The sequence below is a fragment of the Macaca nemestrina genome, chromosome 8, assembly GCF_043159975.1.
Source record: "Macaca nemestrina isolate mMacNem1 chromosome 8, mMacNem.hap1, whole genome shotgun sequence".
Classification (NCBI taxonomy): Eukaryota; Metazoa; Chordata; class Mammalia; order Primates; family Cercopithecidae; genus Macaca; species Macaca nemestrina.
Genome location: NC_092132.1, coordinates 26,198,801 through 26,219,819, shown reverse-complemented (window position 1 = coordinate 26,219,819; position 21,019 = coordinate 26,198,801). Strand labels below are relative to the sequence as shown.

The window sequence follows — 21,019 nt, the reverse complement described above, 5'->3', positions numbered from 1 at the left end:
TGTAGTCATATAAAAATCTGTGCTTTTATACCTCATTAACTGGCTTATTCATTCAATAAATGTTTACTGAGCCTTCACTTCATGTGAAGGTTTGAACTGTGTGTTGTGAACAAAGCAAAAAATAATAATAAACCATGTCTAAGGTAATTCAAAACCCAGTATTTTTGCTTTAGTAGTTTGAAAATTGTGCAAACATCCATCTGAATTAAACTGACTCAGATCAAACTTCTGGCAAATGTTTAATTTCTCCATTTGAGTCTGCTTTATATTCTAATAAGTTTCTATTCTCCCTTTAAAGGTAAACGATAGAGATGGAAGACAAAAAAAATGTTTCCTGGATATTTATCTAGGCATACCTGCAGGACAGCCATGCCCCTTCAGCATATAGAGCAGAACCCCTCTAGAGGGGTCAGGAGGAACATCTCCTAATGCCTCGTGCCTAAGTCCTACCTCTTCAAAGAGCTATTGAGGAAGGTCATCTCTGTTGCAGATTCTTCTGCATCCAAGTATATCTAATTCTGATCATCCTTCAAGTACTCAGCCTATTTACACACTTCATTCTTCCAAAATGTATTCTTCTACCTTAGAGAGATCTGTACTACTTGGTATGGTTTCCTCTAATCCTTTAGATTTATATTTTTAAAATCTTCACACTCTTTCAGCTGGCTCATGGCTGTACTAAGTAAGTACAGCTACATTGCAAATTAACCTCCAAACTGCAGAGGCTGTTAAAAGAAAATCTCAGGCAAATTAAATTTAACAGAGCTTAATTGAGCAAAGAATGATTCATGAATCAGGCAGCCTCCTGAGCTGGAGTAGGCTCAGAGTCTTCAGTGCATGCAGCCACATGGTGGAAGAAGATACATGAACAGAAAAGGGAAAGTGAGGTACAGAAAATGGAAGCGAGGTACACAAACAGCTGGACTGGTTGCAGCTTGGCATTTGACTTATTTGGACCCAGTTTGCACGGTTGGCCACCTTTAATTGCCCAAAACTTGGTGATTGGCACCAGAGTAGATAGTTCATTTATACATCCAGTTAGATTTCAGTTTACTCTGTTCAGAGAAAACTTCAGGCTGAACTTAAAATCTGAAAGGAAGGCAGCTTTGGGCTAAACTTAACAAGGCTTAACTAAACAGATGTTTATTGTAGGTAAGCAGAAAGCTCCACTTCACCTGGTAGGTTAGGAACTGTATAATTTGGATGTCAGGAGGACACAGATGGCATACATGCGGCAACATTTAAGGACAGATTAATAAAGGTACCATTTACAAGGTGTGGGTGGGGTAAGATAAACCACAAAGAAAACAGCAGTATCTCAGGGCTAACCATAATAGGCCAACACTAATGTCTAAAGTGGATAAAGGAGGGAAAAGATACTGGAATTTAGAAACTGTATAAAGAGGGCTACCTAAAAGGAGCAGTAAAATGTGCTCAGGGGGCTCAGACAGCCTGCAGCAACCTTCCAGGGAAGAAGTCAGTAATAAATATCCTGACTTTACTGCATTCCCCATTTCAGTCTCCTGCTGGTGGTCAACAATCATACGTAGAGCCTGAAAGAAAAGGAGTCCTTTATGTGGCACTTATACAGACCAACTTCCTGGGCACACAGGAAGGTAGAGAAAAGAGAGAAGAGAGTGTAAAAGAGAAAATATCCAGCACTGGAAACCGAGTTGACTTGAGGCTCTGTGCCTGGTACATGACAGGAGCCCTAAACTATATGCTAATACCACTGAATTAATTATCTGGGGCTTGTGTTTAAAGAAAGGCACAGAATGGCTATGCAATAAATATTTACTAATTTCCCCATTCTAATGATTCCATGGTCATGGACTCCTCTGAATAAGCTCCACTTACAATCACAAATTCCAAGAATGAATGTTCATCCTTTCTACTTTTGATGCACTCCAGAAGAATAGGTTAGATTGTAGTAATCTATCAGCAGCTTAAGTTATTTGCAGTGACTATCAATGTGCCTTGTAAATAGCTGGCTTTCAACAAGTACCACTTTTGACTAAATTGAATCAAAAGTTCTATTTAAATTGCACAGTGTTATACCTATGAGAAAGGTGAATCCTGAGGGCCCCTCACATCTATCTCATTTCTAGAATGTTAAGAAAGAAAATTGCAAGTGAGCATTGCAAGGAAAGCCTGAACATCAGTGCTTCCCTCAATAATAAAAGGGATATTGCTCCATGATAAAGCTGCCATGTGAGATCAGATACAGCCCATTCCCTTACTTTTGGCATCATACATTTGCCATGTAAACTTGGTCTCTTGGTATTTTCAAGCTCATCTAAATACACCAGAATGAAATATCGTAGAAATTTATATCTTAAAATGTTTACAATGAGAAATGTGCCAGCATCATGCATGCTATCTCAAAAGGCTATGTCAACAGCATTCATTATAACAAAAACCTTGAGTTCTCAGTCATTGAATTCAAGTTGCAAGGAAGGCAGAGATACAGTCATCAGCTTTATTATTCAAAACTCACCTATCATATTTTCACTAAAATGTGATTTGGCTAAGTAATGGATTTTAGGAAATTGTCTGAAATACAAATAAGATCTAAAATCTTATTTACAATGACAGGATAATAATTTAAATGTGTTAGTTCTACCTTAACAATGTATTAGTACCCCAAACAAGCTTGGTATACAGTTATTTTATTTTCAAACAGACCCACTCTTTTTTTTTTTTTTTGAGACGGAGTCTCGCTCTGTCGCCCAGGCTGGAGTGCAGTGGCCGGATCTCAGCTCACTGCAAGCTCCGCCTCCCAGGTTTACGCCATTCTCCTGCCTCAGACTCCCGAGTAGCTGGGACTACAGGCGCCCGCCACCTCGCCCGGCTAGTTTTTTTTGTATTTTTTAGTAGAGACGGGGTTTCACTGGGTTAGCCAGGATGGTCTCGATCTGCTGACCTCGTGATCCGCCCGTCTCGGCCTCCCAAAGTGCTGGGATTACAGGCTTGAGCCACCGCGCCCGGCCCAGACCCACTCTTTTTAACTCTTGTTTCCCATGACCTTCATGAACTGTTTAAACGTACAGGTCTTGTAAAATGTCAGTGTTCTGGCAATACTTTTCAGCTCCTATGCTTCCAGAAAACATAACTTACTACTTTAAATAGTTATCAGCAGAACCATGTACTTTTCATCAAAAGTGAGGCTTCCTGTGTTCAGCCACTCTAGGAATTCCTTTCATGAATTTCAAGACACTGACTCTCCCTAGCTAGTATCCTATACCTCGGAGACTTCCCCATGACACAGACAGACTGACAGACACTCACTAGTTTTTCACGTTCCTTCGGGCTGTTAATGTCTCTATCAAGACTGGTGATTTTCAAAGGCGATGGGTTTGAAGTCACACTGAGCTTGAATCTTATCACTGTCACTAGCCAGAAACACAACCCTGGGCAAGCTACTTAAACCTCTGTGTCTTGATTTCCTGATCTGTAAAATGAGAATAAAAATATAATCTACTTGCAGGGCCATTGGCAGGATTAGTGAAATAATTCTAGAAAAACACTTTATAGGATGAGATCCATACTCCTACTTCTTTTTAATAAGCCTGTCTTTGTTCACATTCCAGGTGTGGCTGTTTTATTCACAGGGCAAGAAGTTGCAGGAAAAATGGCTTCTAGCAGCAGAACTTCCTCATACACATGATCTGTTTCTGATTAGAGAACTGCAGGAGGTGAAAACTGGGTTCAAGGCAAGTCCCTGACATTTAAAATACCCTTCTCCTTAGATGTGTATATTTAATGCACATTAGTTGAGAACTGTTAGGTTCAATATTATAAAACTGCCAATGATTTCTGTCTTAGTCCATTTTGTGCTGCTAAAAAAGAATACTTGAGACTGGATCATTTATAAACAATAGATTTTTGTTTGGCTCACAGTTCTAGAGGCTGGGAAATCCAAGATCCAAGGGCCTACCTGTGGAAAGTCTTCTTGCCGTGTTATACTTAGCAAAAGGCAACATATTGCTGGTGAGAAAGAGAGAGGGAGGGAAGAGGGCCAAACTCATCCTTTTATCACTCCAATCCACTCCCTCAATAACTAACCCACCCCCAGAATAATGACATCAATTCATTCATGCCGGCAGAACTCTCATGACCTAATCACCTCTTAAAGATCCCACCTTGTATTAGTCAAGGTTCTCTTAGAGGATTAACTTGTATGATCACGAGGTCCCATAATCGGCTATCAGCAAGCTGACGAGTAAGGAGAGCCAGTCTGAGTCCCAAAACTGAAGAACTTAGAGTCCGATACTAGAGGGCATGAAGCATCCAGCAATGGAGAAAGATGTTGAACTGTTAGGTTCAATATTATAAAACTGCCAATGATTTCTGTCTGAGTCCATTTTGTGCTGCTAAAAAAGAATACTTGAGATGGGCTGGCAGGCTAGGCCCATCTCATCACTTCAAGTGTTTTCTGCCTCCTTTTTATATGGCGGCTGATTAGATGGTGCCCACCCAATTAAGGATGTGTCGGCCTTCCCCAGCCCACTGACTCAAATGTTCATTTCCTTTAGCAACACCCTCACAGACACACTCAGGATCAATATTGCATCCTTCAATCCAACCAAGTTCATACTCAGTATTAACCACCACACACCTCTCAATACTTTTTGCATTTGGAATTGAGTATTCAACAAATGAACTTTGGAGGACATATTCAAGTCATAGTAGTCTAATATGTTGAATTTCATACAATTCATTATAATGTCATGCCCCACGCAAAAAGTTAAGGATACCAAAATGAATAAAACAAACCCTGTCCTGACAAGTTGATGATCCAGGTAATGAGGCAGGGATGCACTCAGGGAGAGGGGTAAGTGAAGGGTGTCATGGCAGGAAATAGCATCTACCCATGCACCAAACTCAAAGGGATAAAGGTGGGGAAAGAGGCCAGGAGCGTTCAAGGAAAATCTTTCCTCATGGAACCCAAGTGACTGGGTCATAAGTGGTTTGGATGATGATTTGTTACAGTAACTAGTTTCCTTTGGTTATTGTAACAAATCATCACAAACTTACTGGTTTACAACACACTCATTAATTTTCTGGCAGTTCTGGAGGTCGAAAGTCCAAGATTAGTTTCCCTGTGCAAAATCAATGTATAGGCAGGGTCAAACTCCCTCTGTAGGATCTAGTGGGGAGTATGTTTCCTTGACTTTCCCAGCTTCAAGAGCTGAAATGCTTGCATTGCTTGGCTTGTGGACCTCCTCCTTTGTCTTCAAAGTCAGCAGCATTGGATTTTGTTTCAATGGTCACATTGCCTTCTTCTGTGTGTCAAATGTCCTCTCTCTTTCTCGTATATGAATGCTTATGATTGCATTTAGGACCCACTTGGATAACCCAGTGTAATCTTCTCACCTCAAGATCCTTAATTTAATTATATCTGCAAAGTCTCTTTTGCCATAGAAGGGTAACATTCACAGGTTCTGGAAATTACTGCCTGGATATCTTTGGGGACCATTATTCAGGCTATTACACAAAGGGTGAAAGCTAATTAATTGCAAGAAAAGAAGTTAATGGGTTGTTGTTAGAGGACAAATGAAGATCCAGTCTTGGGAGCTGAGCGGAGTAATTTGGGAGAATATAACAACCTTAACTGAGATGAACCAAATGAATAAAAAAGAAGGATATAAGGAAGGCAGATGGTAGGGCTTGTGCGAAGGTCCAAGAAAAGGAGAGCATGGCATATTTAAAGACTTAGGAAAAGTGTTTCCTGGTTTGAAGTTAGAATAAAAATAATGGTGGGGATAAGGTAAAAGAGAAGGCTGTTGGGGTGTGCATGGAATAGCTCATAAAGAACATCATAAGTTATACTAAGTAGACTTCATCCTATGGGAATGAGAAGCCAGTCATTAAAGTCTAAAAGCAGTGGGATGATTTGATTGGTTCTATGTTTCAGAAAGCTCTCTCTGTTCACCATGCTGAAAAAAAAAAGGATTAGAGGAGGACAAGACAGGGTAGGAAGACTGGCTTAAGGTTGGTTACCATTATTGATCCTAGAACTGAGGGGTCCTGGATTCTGTGCAGTCTGGTCCCTGGCCCCTGGGTATATTCATTTCACTTCCAAAAAATCCTTTTGAAATATATTTAAAACTCTAATTAAATGTGGTATCGGTAAAATGATTTCCACTTATATTAGGGTTTCTGCATTTAATTTTATGCTGTAGTTGTCTAGTGGGTAACAATGCTATCAGTTCAGGTTAATAGTCTATATTAACTCTAACCTGAAAAAGGGGTGTTTTACTCATCTAAAAATACCACTAAGCAAAAGACTCATGAGGACCTCTTGGTAAATGACTAAAATAAGGTGTTAAAACTGCATATGATTTGGATCCCTACTACTCTGATCTTTCAGATATAACATTATTAGTCACCATTATTGTTATTGTACATCTGGAACCTAAGATGTTCCTAAGTCCAAAAACAGATAACTGAACAAAATGTTGCTTAGATGTATAGAGTCATTAGTCATGTAGATTCATTACATGATCTTAAATGTATAAGTGTCTTCATTTGAATTTCCCACAAGACAAGAGCCTTGGACAAAAACTTCAAGGCATTGTTTTAAATGGTAGTAATCTCAAGAAGCAGAAGAGAAGGAGTAGGGAAAATAAGATGGCAAAGAAGAAAAAATCAATACAAGTGTGTTTCGAAATTACTGCTGTGGATGAATACACTAGTTCTTGCTATGATCCCTTAAGAATCTGCAAGATGGGAGGCTGGAGAATTTATCATCCAGAAGCAAGATCTTGATGGTTGAGAGTTGAGTCTGTGAGTATTCACTCCCTCATGTTTATGGGGAGGCATTTTTGCAAGCTGAGAACACCCCTCAGGATTAGAGGACCCTGGGACATGATGTCAAGGGATATCAGAACAAGCCAAGGAGTTTGAACTGGCAGAGAGCTTTTCCCAGCATCTGTGGCTGGTAAAGAAATGAGCCAAAGCATGGTAATGTAGGTATCAAAGGCACCTGCTAGAGTGAAGAGTCTCCCCTGGAATTATGAACAAAGTTTCTGCAGGTATATGAAATTTTCCATCAATTCACAACAAAATATGTCTAGATTTGACTCTCATAGGATTATTTTCCCCTCAAAACCCAATCCTGAAATGTTGATATGATGTTAGCAAAGGATAATATGGTTCCTTGGGAATGGAGTCAGCAGAAGTAAATTCCATTATCCAGATCATGGGATATATCCCACAGAAAATAATAAAATGAAGAGATGGGTCCAAGATGGGACCAACAACAGATTGTGTTGAAGGGAAAACACTGACTATGTTAGCAATATGAATCAAAGCCCAGGAGATAATGGCAGACTCAAATCCTTTCTGAACAAGAGATGAGGTTCCTATGTAGATGAGGGTCTGAGATCATTAAGACTTCAGAGTACACGAAAGAGAGTAAGGGGGTATATCAAGGATAGAGAGTACTACATACTTCCAACTGAGAGCAGAAAGAGTAATACATTGGAAGGATGAATATCGATAGAAGGGAAAAAACCAGTTATTAACTTTTTCTACAGGGTAAAGATGGCAAAGAACTTATCTAAAAATAGGTCACTGAACAGGATTGAAGAGGAGATAACTGACTGAGAGATAGTAAAGAGACAAATTCAGTGATATTCCAACATGGATTAGATGGGGCTAGTAAGCACGTCTCCCCAACTAGAGTTCCAGCTTCTGAGAAACAATGACTATTTCTTTATCATTCTGAATTCTACAACTGACATAGAGATTCAGTGAATATATGTTGCATTAAAAGAGCAGGGTTTCTAACTTGATCTACTGAGTCAGTAACAGCATCATCCACCAAGCTATGTAATGTAGGAAAAGGAGCAAAATTATGAGAAAATATGAAGTTGACTTTGGACAGTTTGAGTTTGAGATGCCCATGAGCACCCAAATGGATATATTTAGTAGGCAATTAGATATATAGGAGTTCAGGAAACAGGCTCAGCTGGAAATATAAATTGGGAAACTATCTGCATGCATGGCAGAGGCTGTCAAAATTGTGCAAATAGATGAGGTCTCCTAGGAAGCATAGACTGAAAAAAAGTTGAGGCTCGAGAATAAAACCACGGAACACCAAAATTCAAGGAATGTTAAAAAGGAGTAGCCAGAAGGGTAGGAAAGAAGGGAGTCATGGAAATAAATTAAATACTGCAGAGGTAGAATACAGTGAACTTTTTTTAATGGTTAGATTTAGTGATTTTATGGTTAGATTTAGTGATAAACCTTAACAGGAGCAGTGGAGTGGAATAGCAAGATAGGAAAGCAAACTGAAATAGATGAAGAAGAGATGACAAAGTCACAATTGAAAATACAAGCCTCTTTTTCTAGAAGTGTACAGCAATGGAAAGAAAAAAATATTAATAGCTAGAAAGAGAGATTGGTGTTTTTTGTTTGCTTGTTTGTTTTTGTTTTGTTTTGTTTTAGAGACAGGGTCTCTCTATGTTGCCCAGGCTGGAGTACAGTGGTGCAATCATGGCTCACTGCCACCTTAACCTCCTCGGGGCTCAGGTGATCCTCCCACCTCACCCTCCCAAGTAGCTGGGACTACAGGTGCACGCCACCATGCCTGGCTAATTTTTTTTAATTTTTTATAGAGACAGGGTCTCACCCTGTTGCCCAGGCTGGTCTCAAACTTCTGGGCTCAAGCGATCCATCTACCTTGGCCTCCCAAAGTGCTGAGATTACAGGCATGAGTCACTGTGCCATACCTGTTTTTATTTTTGAAGATAGGAAAGACTTAGGCAAATTTAGACCCTAATGGGAAAATAACTAAAAGGGTGAAATCTGAGATGCAAAGGAGGAGATTTTCTAATAAAGTTTTATGTCTGGAAAGTTGGCCCGGGGTGAAATACAGAGCTTGCATTAAATGAGGGGACTTCAGGAAGAAAGTCTCAGGCACTGGGAGGGGAGGCAGGGTGGATGCAGAAAATATGTTAGAAAAAAAAGCGGGAGGGTAGTGGTTAAGGGCCTAGAGAAAAGCTGTGAAGGTTTCAAATGCAATGCACTGTACCATCCACGTGGCAGATCTGTTCTTTTACATTCTCAAACAATCACCGTGTCAGGAGTGCAGCTGCTTCCAGTAACAATGGAAAACAGTTTTTCAATAGCCCAACAGAGTATCACACTCTTACCTTCAGAATGAATCATGAATGAGTGGAGATAAATTTGGATAGAAGAGTTCTGACATTTTATTTGGCAATGTTGTCACTTCATATACACAATACCAGAATATAAGTGAAATGGATGGGCAGTACAGGATTCAGGACACTGAGCTTTTTACTGACATAAATAACAACAGCAATGATATAATTAGCTACCATTTATTGGCTGCTTATTATGTGCCAGTAACAATGCTAATGTTTCCTTGCATTATCTCATTTGAGCTTCATGAAAGCCTCTATCATTCTGAGTACTTTTCATCATTGTTTTCATAATTCCAATAGGGTTATATGGAAGCCTACACACCTATATGTACATGCCCATAGAAGTCTGATTTTATAATGATACACTGCTAACTAATAAAGGCTTTCCTTGACATTCTGTGCAACTTCAAATTGTTTTTATTTGGAAGTTACTATTGCTCCAGTATATGCTTTATTGCTTTATTAGCACCAAAATTGCTTTTGGTCATTTTTTTGTTGTCTGGGCATTTTTTATCCCATCCAAAGTCAGTTTGTTCCTTCACTTACTTACCAAACATTTATTAAATAGTTATTATCTTTTAAGTGCTTGGGATACAGGGTTGGCTAGAAAGTTCTTGTCTCTCACACATCCAGAATTTTCTGTGAAATAAAGATTAGTACCTAGGTGATGAATGCACAGTGTAATTTTTGGCTGCATATTTATAAATAAGTCCTACAGAAGTACATGGTGAGGAGGGCACTTGGTCCATCATAGGAGATTCAGCGGAGACTTCCTGGAAAAAGCGACTTCCAAACTTGGATGTAAAATATAAGTAGGAGTTTGAGGGTAAATAGGGTGCATAGAGAAAAACACTGCAGATAGAGTGCATGCCATTTACAAAGATTGAGAGAGAATGTGGGACACAATTAGAACCTCATATCATTTATTTTGGCTTCGGTCTAGTGTGTGAGGAATGGAGAAGAACTGATGAAGCTACACAGAATGCGTGGGTTAGATACAGAGAGATGTTCTGTCTTATTAAGGAGTTTGGATTTTATTCTTAGATTACTGGTGTGACAAGGAGGGGATTTGGGATCACCGAGGCTTAAAACTACAGGAATGTATGATCATAAGTTAATTGTGTGTGTCTGTGTGTGTATGTGTGTTGTGTGTGTGTGTGTGTATGTTTTTGTTTTGTTTTGTTTCTGAGACAGAGTTTCACTCCTGTTGCCCAGGCTGGAGTGTAACGGTGCGATTTCAGTTCACTGCAACCTCCACCTCCCAGATTCAGCCGATTCTCCTGCCTCAGCCTCCCAAGAAACTGGGATTACAGGTGCCTGCCACCACACCTGGTTAATTTTTGTGTTTTCAGTAGAGACAGGCATTCACCATCTTGGCCAGGCTGGTCTTGAACTCCTGACCTCGTGATCCACCCACCTTGGCCTCGCAAAGTGCTGGGATTACAGGTGTGAGCCACGGCACCTGGTCCATAATTTAACTTTTGTAGAGGAAAGTTATTTCCACCAAGCACCCCCCGCTACCCTTGACATCCCATCCCAAATAACGTATTATCTAAGTAAAAAGAGTATACCTGCTTTGCAAACACAGCTTTAAAATGATCCTTCTCTCTCTCCTTACTTGCTATCACACATGTGTACACACCTCCCACCAGTGTTCCATCTCCTCCTAGCAGAAACCCCATCAACAATGAAAAGAAGGTCAAGAGATCACAAACAGAATTTTTCAAGGATTTTTCAAAACAGTAAGTTATTTTATTTCAGAATCAAAAATATGGCACAATACTGATCCCAACAGGAATTTTTAGCTGGAAGCTGCTTCTAAAAGATGCCTACAATTTAAATAGACCACTTCCCCCTGGTGATTGCCTAGCCCCTGGGTTAGTGTGAGCCCTTCTCTCCTGCTTCTCACTCCCCTTTCAAAGTACATGAGCCACACCCTTTCACCTGTTCTCCTCATTCCCTACCCCAGCTGAGGAAGGAAGACAGTTGTTGAAAACAAGAAAGGGAAGGTACTATTTATGGAGCACCTGTTACAAGGCATGTTAGGCATTTCCAGATAACTTTGCTACGTTCATTGTGATCCTTACGAAAACCCTGCGAGGTAGGTAAAAATCCTATTCTGCATGTGAGAAATTGAGCTTCGTGGTGATTCATTTCTTTTTTCTCTGTGCCAGGCACTAGGGCATGGGCTAGAAGCTGAGCCATAGAAACCTGCTCTGGGTCACAGAGCATGATGGGGAAGGGAATTGAGGTCAGATTCCTCAGCTCATGCCTTTACCACTACATCATAAACAGGGTTAGGTCCCCGTTATCGAGGTCTTTTGTTACTGGCACCTGTGTTCACACAGCTTGCCGAGTTTCTAGTTCACTGGCTGGCTCTGCCTTTCCCTCCCAGTGGCATTCTCAGTTTATGGCTGCCTGCCCTCTCCACTTGGGAGTCCTCATGTTACTTTGCCCTTGGGTGTCTGTAGCCTCCTGATTTCTGCCTACCTACCTGGATAAACTTCCTCTTTGGTTTGGGGCCAGCTGAGAACTGCTCACCTGGCTCTAGTGTCTAAGCTCCATTTTGTCCCCCAAAGCCCGTATTTGCCAAATATAGCCCAAGCAGGACTCAGTCTCTTCCCAGTTTCCAAGCACCTGTCACACTCTCCAATCCAAAGCCTGCCAGTCATTTTTATCATATCCTTTAGCAAGAGAAATCTTTAGAAGCTGCTCTGTTTTCTCTATCACTACCATTTAGTATTTAAAAAAAATATTTACTTATTTTTCCAAATTAAGTCATAATGAGGTGCGTGATGAAGTACTCGTGCTCTCTGTTTTTTATTAAACACTTAGGATCAATTATATCTACCTTTTTTTTTAAACAAATTGAATAAAGACTGCAAAAAATATGCTTCTGGGTAAATTCAGTTTAAGCATGTTGTCAGAAAATTACAAGACTACGAGATTCCTGAATGGGCATTTAGCCTACCTTTTACCTCCAGACAGGAACATGGCCAACATTTACTAAAGGAGAGAAAGAAAGAGAGCAATTCCATTATATTAGAATAAAACAAAACAAAAACTTTAGGAGATGAACTATCTAGGCTATCCTTCACCTAGGGCCATTTGTACTGGTGATCACTGTATTGATGAAAGAGTCTTAGTGGACAGAAAGCAGGATTTGAAAAAGTTTTATAAGGAAAGAGAGTTTTTCCAGTGGCAGTTACCATATTTGTAAAATTCAGTATGTAATGGCCAAAACTACAGATCATAATGATAGTTTGCTATTTTTTAAATTTAGATAAATTTTAACTAATAATAATGTATTTCCTGATCCAAGGTAAGATATGAATGATCAAATCTCATGCTTCAGGCTACAAAGTAATTACTGCCAGAGAACAGAGTTCCTTTGCCTTTGTTGACAGGCAGGGAGAGAGAGAGTGAGAAAGCATGCAAGCAAGAGAGAGGGATTAAGAGAAGCACAGGCACATACACCATGCAACCCATGTTCCTTCCCCGGGACTCCGCACTGATTTCCCAATCCAGCCACTCCAATTTCCCAATCAAGGAGCTATGACTTTGAAATAGTGATGGTGTAGCTTTAGCCCCAGTATACAAAGTGCTCCCACTTTTTGCCAGTCACTTCAAAGTTCTCCCTTGATTTGCCAAGATAAACCTCCTCCCTCGAAGTAAAATAAACGTATGGTTTCTCTAAGTTAACATAAAGAAAATAATACAATGCCTGTGTTACTACATGACTTTTTTAAGCAACAGAAGACTGGTAAAGAGGCTGTTATTTAAAAAATGATTGAAATGGATTCAGAGTACAGGCCCTGTGCCAGGTGGCATGAACTTGTAACCCAGATTTGTTATATTAGTCATGGTAATCCAATAGATAATAAGTTTAATTGTATGTGTGTGTGTGTATCTGTGTGTGTGTGTGATTAAGGTTGTATTCAAATTAAAATACTAAAAGCTGAAGAACAAGCACAGAAACTGTAGTATGGGGATTTGAATTTGACAGAAATGGATTTAAGTAAAGGCCTTGCCAATTACTAGCTGGATAGCATCAGACAACTAATATAATCTGCATTTCAGTTGGAGAGATTAAAATAAGAAATGTAAAAAGGGAAAACAATGATTCTGATCTCCTAGAGAGATTGTGAGGATTAAAGGGATAATAACCAGTGTCCAGCACATAATAAATATTCTCAGCAAATGATATTATATTTGTATTACTAATTATAATAAGTTTATCCTTCTTGAAATTTGGATTTAGAAATTTAGAGAAATTCCTATACCCTTTCCAGCTAAAATATATATTTCTGTGAATAGTGTATTCAGTTATAAGAGCCTCAATGCAGAAATTCCAGAATGAGTCTGCTTATCATTTTGCAGTTACTTAAAAAATAAACATTCTTGTGCCATTGAAATCAGATTCCTTGGCTGATACTAAGATCTCTAGTTCCTTGTTATTCAAAGTGTGGTCAGAAAAACAGCAGTAGTAGCAGCGCCAAGGAACTTATCAAAGCTTTTGAACCTCAGGCACTATTCAAACTACTGAATCAGAAAACGTATTTAAACAAAATCTCCAGGTGATTCATATGCACATGAAAGTTTGAAAAGAATTGCTTTAGTACAAGGGTTCTCAGACTTTAGCATGTGCCAGAAGTACCTTGAGAACTTGTTAAAACAGGTAGCTGAGCCTTAAATCTAGATTTTTAAATTCAGTACATCTGGATTAGGGCTAAAATTTTTGCATTACTAACCAGGTGGTGCTGATGTTGCTAGTCCAGGAACCACACTTCAATGATAATTAAGACATTCAATAGCTCAACAATTAGAAAAAAATACGAAGTATTTAAGATGAAGAAAATAATAAAAGATTAGAACAAAAACCAGTGAAACATACAACAAATAATATAGAAAACATATAAAAACCGAAGATGTTAAGAGATCAGTGAAATAATGCACTTTTATATAGATTGAACAAGAAAAAAAAGAGAAAGGTGCAAATTACAAATATCAAGAATAAAAGAGAATATGTCTCCATAGACCCCAAAGGGATTAAAAGTATAATAGAAAAACATTAAGAATAACTTCGTGACAATAAATTTGAAACACTGATGAAATTGACATATTTTAAAATTTCTTTATATTTTAAAACTTTATGTCATTTAGAATATTCCCACAAAGAAAGTTTTGGGTCAGAATGGCTTCACCAGGGAATTCTATCACTTAGGAGAAAATAATACCAACCCTACAAGAAATCTCTCAGAAAACCAAGGATAAACATTTTCCAAGCCATTTCATAGGGCCAAAATTACATTGTTATCGATGACACTGCAAAAAAAGAAAACTACAGTTGTCCTCCCTTATTTTCAGTTTTGCTTTCTGAGGTGTCAGTTACCCACAGTCAACTGCAGTCTGAAAATATTTAATGGAAAATTCCAGAAAGAAACAATTCACAGGTTTTAAATTGTGTGCCATTCTGAGCATGATGAAACCCTGCAACATCCGGCTTCATCCTCCCTGGCTGTGACATAGTCCTTTGCCCAGTGTCTCCATCCTATAAACTGTTAGTCACTTAGTAGCCATCTGGGTTGTCAGGCGGTTGTGGTATTGCAGTGTGTGTGTTCAAGTAACCCTTATTTTATTTAATAATGGTCCCAAAATGCAAGAGTAATGATGCTGGCAATGTTTGTTTGAGAAAGAGAATCTGTAAAGTGCTTCCTTTAAGTGAAAAGATGAAAGATCTTGGTTTAATAAGGAAAGAAAAACAAATATGCTGAGGTTGCTAAGCTACTGTATGAATGAATCTTCTCCCAGTGAAACTGTGAAGATAGAAAAAGAAGTTCATGCTAGTTTTGCTGTCACACATCAAGCGGATGATCCTCCTTCTGCCTTATTGTCAGAAGGTCAATAGTAGCCTAACGCTAAATCACAATGCCTTTATCATTTACCTCACTCCATCTCATTACTTAGGCATTGTGTCATCTCATACCATCACATGAAAAAGAAAGGTGAGACCAATACAATAAGATATTTTGAGAGAAACAGAGAAATAGGACACATTCATTTAACTTTTATTACAGTATATTGTTATAATTGTTCTATTTTTAGTTATTGTTAATTTCTTACGGTGGCAAATTTATGAACTAAACTTTATCATTGGCATGTATGTGTAGGGAAAAGCATAGTCTACATAGGGTTTGGTTACTATCTGCAGTTTCAGGAATCTACTGGGAACCTTAGAACAAGTCCTCCATGAATAAGTAGGGACTACTGTACCAAAAACTCTTTCTAGTGAAAATAGGAGCAAAATTCCTTTATGTTATATTAGCAAATACAATTTAGTAATATAATATATAAAGAGTATCCTGCACCTGATCAAATGTGTTTTATGTCACAAGTGCAAGCTTGTTTTACTCTAAAAGATCAAACAGTATGATTAACTATATTAATAGCATAATAGGGTAAAACCAATATGATCATCTCACTAAGTTCAGAATAAGCATTTGAAAAGATCTTACATACATTCTTGATGAAAACTCTAAGTAGAAGTAGAGGGCAAATCTCTCAATATGATAAAGGCCATCTATGAAAAAACTACAGCTAACATCATATTCTATGATTGAAAATTGAATATTCTCTCTTTGAAGATCTCAAAAGAATTTCTACTCTCACCTTTTCAAATGGACTTTGTATTGAAAGTCCTAGCCAGTGCTATATAACAAGAAAACAAGTAAAAGACATACAGATTGGAAAGGTAGAAATAAAATAGGCTGTATGTGTAGACCTGATAATGCCTACAAAAAATCCTAAGAAACCTAGAAAAAGAAGCTATTAGAGCTAATATATGTGTTTAGAAAGATCACAGATTACAAGGTCAAAAATCCAAAATTAGTTGTATTTCTATATGCCAGAAGTGAACAATTGAAAATCGAAATTAAAAACAATATAATTTATAATAATATCAAAAAATTAAATGTATAGGAATAAATTTAGCAATGCATATGCATGACCTCTATACTGGTAATTATAAAACATTGCTGAAAGAAATTAAGCTTAAATAAAAGTAGAAATATGCCATGTTTATAATTTGAAACAATATTTTTAAGATGTCAATGAAATAAAATGTCAAATTCTTAGCATGTTTTATGTAGAATATGACAAGCTGATTTTAAAATTTGTATGGAAATTCAAAAGACTAAGAAAAGCAATTTGAAAAAGGAGAAACAAGTTGAAGGTCTTAACACTCATAATTTCAAGACTTACAATCAAGTTTTAAAAACCAAGACAGTAGGATATTATAAGAATAAACACATTAGTTAATAAAGCAGAATAAATGGGCTCTCTCTGTCTCTCTTCTTCTCCATTTCTTTCTCTTTTCCTCCCTCCCCCTCTGTTCCTCCATCCCTCTTTCTTTCCCTCTCTTCTGTCCTTTCTTTGTCCCTCCCTTCTTTTCTCCTTGCTTTCCGCATTTCATCTCTTTATCTGCCTATCTATCTTAAATTTATTTTTGATACAGGTGTCAAGATAATTCAATAGGAAAAGTATAGTTTTTCTCAATAAATGATGCTGAACAATTGGGTATATCTATTATCCTAAATGAAAAGCACTCCATTCACAAAAGCAATATTATACAATTCCACTTATATGAAATGTGCAGAATAGATAAACTGTAGAGACAGAATATACATTAGTGGTTTTCTGGGGCTAGGCAGAGACGGGCAGGGGGCGGAAATGAGGAGTGATTGCTAATGAATATGGGATTTCTTTCTGGGGTGATGAAAATATTCTAAAATTGATTGTGTTGATGGTTACACCCTGTGAATACAATAAACACCATTGCATTGTACACTTCAGTGGGTGAAATGTGTGACTTATAAATTATTTTTCAATAAAGCTGCTATATTTTAAAAAATAGAAAAGAAAGAAAGGGTAGCATTTGATTAGCTAGCACCCAGCAGTCATGAATTACTTCAACATGAACAATTTCAATTTAAGTTGAGAGAGGGGTTATAGAAGCCAAATTATGTTGTTTGTTGTTAAAATAAAAAGGAAGTTGTTGAAGACAGTGAATATAGACCACTCATTTTAAAAAGTCTAGCTGCAATGAGGAAGTAAAAGCATACAGAATGAGGTAATAGACTTTAGAGACTCAGAAGAGGGAGTTCGGGGAGGGGGTTAGGGATTGAAAACTATGCATTATGACTATGGCGGTTGGAGGAACGGCAGTGATCACACGTCGTCTGCTGGGAAGATCTGGATTCTCGTTTCAGGTCACCATCAGAAAAGCTAAGTTTGCTGTATAGTGAGGATCAGGAGGTCTGATCCTGATTGCAGAACCTTCCCTGATTACAGAATCTTGGGTTGTATCTCCCACTTCACCCTTCTAGACCATCCCAGAAGATCTATAAGATTTCATCTGGGAAATCACTAGGAGTTCTTGGAAGGGAAAGAAGGAAGATTGTTGGTTGGAATAAAAACAGGGTTGAATGAGTTCCAGAAAGCAGGGTTCTCAACCTCGTGGACAGCAATCTGCAGAAGAAGAGAACTTCAAAAAACCAACTAGAAGCAACATGCAGAGAAGTAAGATGAGAGGGGCCTCCTCGGGAAAGAAGACAGCTGGTCCACAGCAGAAAAATCTTGAACCAGCTCTCCCAGGAAGATGGGGGGGTCGCTCTGCAGAGAATCCCCCTTCAGGATCCGTGAGGAAGACCAGAAAGAACAAACAGAAGACTCCTGGAAACGGAGATGGTGGCAGTACCAGCGAAGCACCTCAGCCCCCTCGGAAGAAAAGGGCCCGGGCAGACCCCACTGTTGAAAGTGAGGAGGCGTTTAAGAATAGAATGGAGGTTAAAGTGAAGATTCCTGAAGAATTAAAACCATGGCTTGTTGAGGACTGGGACTTAGTTACCAGGCAGAAGCAGCTGTTTCAACTCCCTGCTAAGAAAAATGTAGATGCAATTCTGGAGGAGTATGCAAATTGTAAGAAGTCGCAGGGAAATGTTGATAATAAGGAATATGCAGTTAATGAAGTTGTGGCAGGAATAAAAGAATATTTCAATGTGATGTTGGGCACTCAGCTGCTCTACAAATTTGAGAGGCCCCAGTATGCTGAAATCCTCTTGGCTCACCCTGATGCTCCAATGTCTCAGGTTTATGGAGCACCACACCTACTGAGATTATTTGTAAGAATTGGAGCAATGTTGGCCTATACGCCCCTTGATGAGAAAAGCCTTGCATTATTGTTGGGCTATTTGCATGATTTCCTAAAATATCTGGCAAAGAATTCTGCATCTCTCTTTACTGCCAGTGATTACAAAGTGGCTTCTGCTGAGTACCACCGCAAAGCCCTGTGAGCGTCTACAGACAGCTCACCATTTTTGTCCTGTATCTGTAAACACTTTTTGTTCTTAGTCTTTTTCTTGTAAAATTGATGTTCTTTAAAATCGTTAATGTATAACAGGGCTTATGTTTCAGTTTGTTTTCTGTTCTGTTTTAAACAGAAAATAAAAGGAGTGTAAGCTCCTTTTCTCATTTCAAAGTTGCTACCAGTGTATGCAGTAATTAGAACAAAGAAGAAACAGTAGAACATTTTATTGCCTAGTTGACAACATTGCTTGAATGCTGGTGGTTCCTATCCCTTTGACACTACACAATTTTCTAATATGTGTTAATGCTACGTGACAAAACGCCCTGATTCCTAGTGCCAAAGGTTCAACTTAATGTATATACCTGAAAACCCATGCATTTGTGCTCTTTTTTTTTTTATGGTGCTTGAAGTAAAACAGCCCATCCTCTGCAAGTCCATCTATGTTGTTCTTAAGCATTCTATCTTTGCTCAAATTGTTGAAGGATGGTGATTTGTTTCATGGTTTTTGTATTTGAGTCTAATGCACATTCTAACATGATAGAGGCAATGCATTATTGTGTAGCCACGGTTTTCTGGAAAAGTTGATATTTTAGGAATTGTATTTCAGATCTTAAATAAAATTTGTTTCTAAATTTCAAAGCAAAAAAAAAAAAAAGAAAACTACGCATTATGTACAATGTACACTACTTGGGTGATAGCTACAGTAAATCTCAGAATTCACCACCATATAATTCATCCATGTAACAAAAAAACACTTGGACCCCAAAAGCTATTGAAATAAGAAATCTTGTTAAAAGCCAAAAGAACACAAGTTTTAAAAATTAAAATAAAATGTCTAGCTGCAAAAGAAAGAAAACAGTCACCTGGCAAGATTTGTGCTAAATGGAATGAGATAATAGGAGGTGAAAGGAAAAGAGAGAGAAGAGTGCTGGTGGGAATGAGAGTTGATGGGGAAAGGTTTGAGGGGAAATGGAATCTAGAGAACGAAAAGGAAATAACCCTGGAGATTGACATTACCACTCTTCAACTGACATGAGAAGGAAGAAATGAAGAACACATGTTCTACCCTTGTGTTGCTCACAACTCAAGAAGTAGCCGTGTGGATCTTGCTGAGGAGACGTTACTCAGACATCTCTAAATCTCTCCAACACCTGGTGTGGTTGCATGCGTGTGCATGTGCGTGTGCATGTGTGTGTGCATGGGCGTGTTGTGGTGAGGGAAACTATCCTTCTCAATGAGATGTCACTAAGAAAAAAATGACAGTTCTCATGAGGAAACCTGACAGCTTTGAAGGTGTAGCATCTATGGGGGATTCTCAAACCAAACTTAGAGATTTTAAAACAGGGGCTGCCAACTCAATGCCTACAAGGTTCAGGTGGTTAATAATAACACCCACAGTGTATTGAGCACATATTGTATGCAGGCACCAGTCTAAGCACTTTACATTCATAAGCTTATTTAACCCTCACAACAATCTTATGAGGTAGGTACTCTTAACCTTACAAGACAGGTAGAGCATCGAGGCACATAAGGTACAGGAACTCACCAAGGACACAGAGTTAGCAAGTATGTAGAGGTGGGTGTCACATCCAGGAAGTTTGACTGAGATCACATGCTTCTCAGGAATGAAGCCATATTGCCTCTTGGCAAGCCGATATAAACAAGAAAATGGTCTGTCCAGGGCCTACGAGGAAGAGAAGAGCCTATGACTATGCTGGAATGAAGCAGCCATTACTTATGTCTAGCCCATTCCTGATGCACAAATGTGGGCCCAGTCTTCCCAGATCATAAGAGGAAGTTGCAATCTAAACTTATAAATAAAACTTCACAATATTTAAACATTGCTAACTTATTTTTGAGTTCAAATATTATTGGCAAATGTGTCAACAATTCAGATATGGTGCATGATAAGCTAGTGTGTGACCTCTGCTTTAAACAGGCCTGTAGTCTGCTAAGGGTGTCCAAGATAAACAGGAGTATACATTCAAAATAGGAAGTTCTGATAACTTCAGAATCTTGATGTATGTGAAAATGGAATTTTTAAATGTACAGTATAAGGGGCGAAAGTACACACATTAAGAAACAAGCAACCTAACAAATATGCATCAAGAAGAAAACTTGGTAATACCAGCCCGAAACAAAGAGGAGAAAAGGAAGACATTTTAAAATAACAAACAATACCAACAAGAAAGCTGGGCTCCTACACTGACAAGGTCAGTTGAGATGAGACATCATTCTCCAAGAAAGTTAAATGTGATCTGGAAGAATACATCTCTTGTTGTGAAAATCCTGTCCCACTTACATCAGACATACTATATTCACTGAGACATTGACAAGTAAGTAGCAAATCCACACCTCACAAGGTCATTGGAAGAAGAAGGGGAAAAACGCAGCTCATTGTGGGCCCAAATACATCCCATCTTTAATTAATTATTTTTAAACTCTATCAGACTTTATCCCAGGCAGATGCAACCAGGAAATG

The 21,019-nt window shown here is 38.5% G+C and overlaps 1 protein-coding gene across 1 annotated transcript; it reads left to right on the top strand.

The window, feature by feature from the left end:
• Positions 1-17,376: 17,376 nt before the first annotated feature.
• On the top strand, positions 17,377-18,960 carry LOC139355765 (mortality factor 4-like protein 2). Its single transcript, XM_071067887.1, has one exon. The coding sequence runs from the start codon at positions 17,657-17,659 to the stop codon at positions 18,521-18,523; it is 867 nt and encodes a 288-aa protein (XP_070923988.1). The 5' UTR covers positions 17,377-17,656; the 3' UTR covers positions 18,524-18,960.
• Positions 18,961-21,019: the final 2,059 nt, after the last annotated feature.

What these genes read in the sequence shown, in the direction of transcription:
- LOC139355765 (XM_071067887.1), top strand. Translation starts at nt 17,657, where the DNA reads ATGAGTTCCAGAAAGCAGGGTTCTCAACCTCGTGGACAGCAATCTGCA.